This window comes from Eptesicus fuscus, chromosome 1 (assembly GCF_027574615.1).
Source record: "Eptesicus fuscus isolate TK198812 chromosome 1, DD_ASM_mEF_20220401, whole genome shotgun sequence".
Classification (NCBI taxonomy): Eukaryota; Metazoa; Chordata; class Mammalia; order Chiroptera; family Vespertilionidae; genus Eptesicus; species Eptesicus fuscus.
The window spans coordinates 93,397,909-93,403,045 of record NC_072473.1 but is presented as its reverse complement, the minus strand read 5'-3'; the positions used below and the strand labels follow the sequence as shown (position 1 = coordinate 93,403,045).

Genomic DNA, 5,137 nt, shown 5'->3' with positions numbered 1-5,137 from the left:
GGCAGAATGAGAGCATGCCCAGGGAAACTGGTAGGCACATTAGTGAGGCGGGCAGACCAACGAGTCCACTGAGGGGCTGGGAGGCCAGCAAATAAATTGTTTGTTTGACTCTATCTATTTATTAGCATGCTCAGAAACTGCTATTTGTATTTTAACCCTCCAGGGACAGCCATGAATCTCTGGATAAAAAGAGTTGGTGTATTTCCAGCCTTGAAAATAAGAAATAATCAGTAGTCACAGACCTCCCCAAGACTGCCAGGGGTGGGAGGCTAGGGGAGGGGGGAGGTATAGCCCTGAGAGACCAGGAGAGTAGCTATGAGACAGCTTGCAAGGTCTGTGTTCTCTCATGTTAATTGGGCTGTTGGTGGTGAGGATCAAGATAAACAAAGGACAGAGAAAGCCTGTGAAAAATGTGACCAGGCAATCACAAAAGGGTTTATCACCTGGGGAAAAGGGGACTCCTCCACTCCCATACCTCAGCAGTTGCAAAAGTTGCTGGGGACCCCATGGGACATGAAATGGCCAGGCTGGGGCCAGAGCCAAGGCCAGGGTTCCTTCCCTATATGCAGGAAGGTGGCCTTCCCAGGCCTAGAAGCTCAATCTCCCTTTGGCCCCAGCCCCTGGAAACATTCCTGGGGAGTAGACCACCCTGGCTCAGCTCCCTCTGTGCAGCTGCCAGGCCAAGGCCACTAAGTCTCTGGGCCCCTGTGGAGTTGGTGCAGGAAGGGGGGATAGGTGGATGAGCCTCTCTTTGAGGAAGGTCCATTCCAACTCAAATCCACCTTAATCTTGCTACTGCTTTCCCATAGGGGCTGACAGGTGGGATTGAGGGTACCATGGGGTCAGGCTGGGGGTGGGTAGCAGAGATTTGGGAAGGGAAGGCAGACTCCTGCCTCCAGCCCAGCTCATCATCAAGGGTATGGACCTAGTTTTGTGAGTGTGTTTTTAAGCAAACTAAAAACTTCCAAATATTAAGATGTTCCCACTGCAAGCTCTTTGCCTCTTAGACGCCCTTGTATTTAGTCTGCTATAATGGCGATGTTTGGGGACGCTTATCAATAAGCATGTTTACAATTTGCAGCAGCCTGCTTGCGGTTTTAGGAGAACTGACTGCTATCTCTAGCTTACTAAGGGGAGACAGTTTAAGGACGTGTGTAGACATAACTGTGTTCTTCCTGGAGCAAGACTAGCTTGCAGGCACCTCAGAACATAACTGGAGAAAAGCAACCCAAACCTGGCACCCCTCCCAGGAGAGCTCTTTGCCTTGCTAATGGCACCCAACAATATGCATTTCAATTCCTGGCAGGGGTTTTTGGAGAGTCTGACAACTCTAATGGTCTTGCTTGCTCAGTCTGCTCCATCTAGTCTGATGGCGCTGGGAGAGAAGGGAGCCCTGCACTGCCGTCCTGGCCCATCTTGCCCTGGCGGCTGATTAAAGCTCAGGTTTAGCACTATTAACATCTCCAGCCCACAGTTTATGGCTAAATTTCCATACATCACTATCTAAAGGCAAACATTTACATTCGATAGCTTAATTTATGCATAGCATCAGTTTACTGTTCATGTCTTTATAATTTTTTTAAATAGCTTAGCGGCAGAAAATCAAAGCCTGCTGAGGTTTATATTATAAGCTGCAACTTATTTTATTGTGTGTTTTTTAATGTAAAACATCTGATTAATCCATGTAATCTGGATACCTTGTTTAAACCTTTCATGCTCATAAAACAAACTGAATGAAAATGTAGCTAATTTGTATGTAAGCTTTTTTTTTTCTTTCATCATTACATCAGGAAATACATGGTGAGAATAGAAAGACTGTGAAACAAGAACTTATATGCATATATACATTGCTCATGGACACAGACAAAAGGATGGTGAAGGTGGGGTGGGACCCGGTTGGAGAAGGGCAATGGGGGGGGGAGGGGAGAGGACATCTGTAATACTCTCAACAATAAAGATAAATTTTAAAAAATGAAATGAATAAAATTCTAATCAGAGGTATGTTAGTTAAAGGAGCTTTGCTGCCCTAGGAAAGTGTTAGTGCACAGGAGGGACACATTCCTTCCTTCGGCCTTCATTTCAGAAAGGTTTGCCTGGGGTGATTCCTTGGACCCAGCACAGTTGGGTGAGGGCCAAGCAACCAGGCAACTCAGGGCACAGATCACAGGCTCTGGAGAACCAGTGCTCACATGACCCAAGCCTCCCTTCTCCTTGATATATCTTCCTGCCAACCGCCTTGTGAGGCTGCCTTTCTTCTCAGCATCCTTGCCTTGGACAGAGCTTGTGTAAGGCCCCTCTGAGGGCTCATGAAAAAAATCAGGAGGTGATCAGAGAGCTACCTTACTGATCCTTTTGGGCTCTAAGGCTCAAGGAAAATTCCCTCGGACCTCAGTCTGGAGCTTAAAAAACCTTGGGGAGCCGCCAAAGTAAGAGAGGGCGCTGGAGGCAGAGGAAAGCTGTGGAACACCAGTGTGTTCAGGTGCATCTCTGGACTTTGCAAACATCTTAATTTGGCAACCTGTGCTACCCTCCCTTCCCTCCTGAACCCCAGCTCTATTGTTGTGGGGTCGAACCCTGGAGTCAAAAATAAGACCACCAGAGGCTGCTAATTGATTTAAAAAGCAGGCAACTTGGCCATCCTGCTGCCACCGGATCTAGCCTTTTGGAAAGGTAGGCTACAGGCCGCCTCCAGGGCCCCAAGGTTTGGGTCAGCATTCCCTTGGCCACCCCGTTTGCTTCAGCCGCAAACAGAAGAAAGGACTTCTCTAGGTCTGGTAGGGCCAAAGCAGGGGCGCTGACTAATGCCTGCTTTAGTTTCTCAAATGCCTCTTCAGCCTCCTGTGTCCATTCCAAATCGGGGTTCTTTCCCCCTGTACAGGCATAGAGCGGTTTAGCAATCTCAGCAAATCCTAATATCCACAGTCAGCAATATCCTACAGCTCCGAGGAACTCCCGTACCTGCCTCTTGGTGGTGGGAGTGGGGATAGTTAGGATTGCTTGTATCCGGCTCGGGGATAAAGTTCTCTTCCCCTCCTGTATGTTGTATCCTAGATAAGTTACTTTGGTTTCAAATATTTGGGCCTTCTTGGCTGATACCCGGTACCCTAAATCCACCAGTACCTGTAGTTAAGTCTCTGGTTGCCTCAAGGCACTCCTCTGAGTTTTCTGCTGCTACTAGGAGGTCGTCTACATACTGGAGGAGGGTCACCCGGGGATGGCTCAACCGGTAGGCTACAAGATCTTGGCTTAAATCTTCTCCAAATAAGGTTGGGGAGTTCTTAAATCCCTGGGGGAGCCTGGTCCAGGTTAGCTGGCCAGAACTGCCTTCCTCAGGATCTGTCCATTCAAAGGCAAAGATGGAGCGGCTCTGTGGGGCCAGGGGGAGGCTGAAAAAGGCATCCTTTAAGTCTAGGACAGTGTAGTATCTGCACTCTGGCCGGAGGTGGCTCAGGAGGGTGTACGGGTTGGGCACAGTTGGATGAATAGTCTCTACCTGTTTGTTCACCTCCCTCAAATCTTGTACAGGCCGGTAGTCATCAGTGCCGGGCTTCTGTACTGGCAGCAAGGGGGTGTTCCAAGGGGACTGGCAGGGAATGAGTATTCCCGCCTCCCGAAGCCTCCGGATGTGCTTGGCTATTCCCACCCGGGCCTTCTGGCTCATAGGATATTGCTTTACCCGGATCGGCTCTGCAATACTCACGAGTTGGACGATTATAGGTGGTCGGTGAGCAGCCAGCCCGGGAGGGTTGTCTTCTGCCCATACTTGTGGTATCTCCTCCCGCAGAACTGGGAGCCATGAGCTGGGTTGCCGGTTGGGCTCCTCATGCAGCCGGTATGCTTCCTCCTGTGGCAATGTTAGTAGGAACACACCCGCCGTCCCCAGTTTTACCTCGGGTTGGCCTTCTTCAAAGGTAATGGTGGCCTTTAATTTTGTTAGGAGGTCTCGGCCCAGTAAGGGGTAAGGGCACTCTGGCATCACCAGGAAGGAATGTGTAATCAGTCCGGTTCCCAAATTTGAGATTCTGCCCCTCGTCCATGGGTAGGACTGGATCTTCCCATTTGCCCCCTGAACTGTTACCCGTTCTTTGGATGTGGGGCCAACTGGCGACTTGAATACTGAAAATGTAGCTCCGGTGTCTACTAAGAAGTCTACAGGTTACCCCCCCTACTGTAAGGGTTAAAGGGTTACCCGGGGCTCCAGGGGGGCTCCAGAGCCCTGACTTCCCTAATCTACCTCCTCCACCAAAATCGGAGCTGCTCGTCCTCCTCTTTTCTTCAGGCATTCGTTTTTCCAGTGCCCTTTTTCCTTGCAATTGGCACACTGGTTTCTGCCTAGCCTGCTTCGAGGGGGGACTTGTCCACCACGGTGCCCTTCCTTCTTAGTTCCTTTCCCCTTATTCATTGCTAGGAGGACCTTGGCCATTCTTTGATTTAAGTCAGCGGTTTGGTCTTCTCGGTTATTGAAAACTTTGCCTCTTCAGCCTCCTTTGGGCTACCTCGACCAGCTCAGACAGTGACTTCCCCTCAAAGCCTTCTAACTTCTGTAGCTTTTTCCTAATATCTGGGGCTGACTGGGACACGAACACTACATTTATGGCCTGTCTGTTTTCTGGAGCATCTGGATCTATGGGTGTATATATCCGGTAGGTCTCACACAGCTGCTCCAGAAAAGAGGCAGGGCTCTCGTTCGGCCCCTGAGTAGTCTCCGACACCTTGGAGAGGTTAGTGGGTTTCCGAGCCGCCACCCGGATTCCCCTCAACAGAGTCTGGCGATACTGGTCTAAAGCCTCCCTTTCCCGGGGATCATTAAAATCCCAACCTGGCCTTGCGCTGGAGAAAACCGCTTCCACCCTCCCAGGGTCCCCGCTAGGCTGCCCATCAGCATCAAGGACCAGCTTCCTCTCCTCTGTCCGCACTCTCTCTCTCCTCAGAGGTGAAAAGGGTATGTAGGATCTGTTGGCAGTCATCCCATGTTGGTTGATGAGTGAAAAAGACAGACTCCAGTAGGGAGATCAGCCCCTGGGGATTCTGTGAAAAGGATGGGTTCTGACTCTTCCAGTTGTAGAGATCACTGGTGGAGAACGGGACATAGGTCATACATGGCTGTCTGTTCGGTCCAGTGCCTGGGGGCCCTGCC

The 5,137-nt window shown here is 50.3% G+C and overlaps 1 protein-coding gene across 1 annotated transcript; it reads right to left on the bottom strand.

Moving 5' to 3' along the window:
* Window positions 1-3,067: 3,067 nt before the first annotated feature.
* LOC129149860 (endogenous retrovirus group K member 25 Pol protein) lies at window positions 3,068-4,283 on the bottom strand. Its single transcript, XM_054719588.1, has 2 exons — window positions 4,235-4,283; window positions 3,068-4,149 (listed from the first exon to the last, which is right to left on the bottom strand). The coding sequence occupies exons 1-2, from the start codon at window positions 4,281-4,283 to the stop codon at window positions 3,068-3,070; spliced, it is 1,131 nt and encodes a 376-aa protein (XP_054575563.1).
* Between the last annotated feature and the right edge of the window lie 854 nt (window positions 4,284-5,137).

Coding starts and splice junctions, on each gene's coding strand:
- LOC129149860 (XM_054719588.1), bottom strand. CDS start 4,283: ATGCCTGAAGAAAAGAGGAGGACGAGCAGCTCCGATTTTGGTGGAGGA. Junction 4,150..4,234: donor CTCCGATTTTGGTGGAGGAG/GTAGATTAGGGA, acceptor GGTAACCTGTAG/ACTTCTTAGTAGACACCGGA.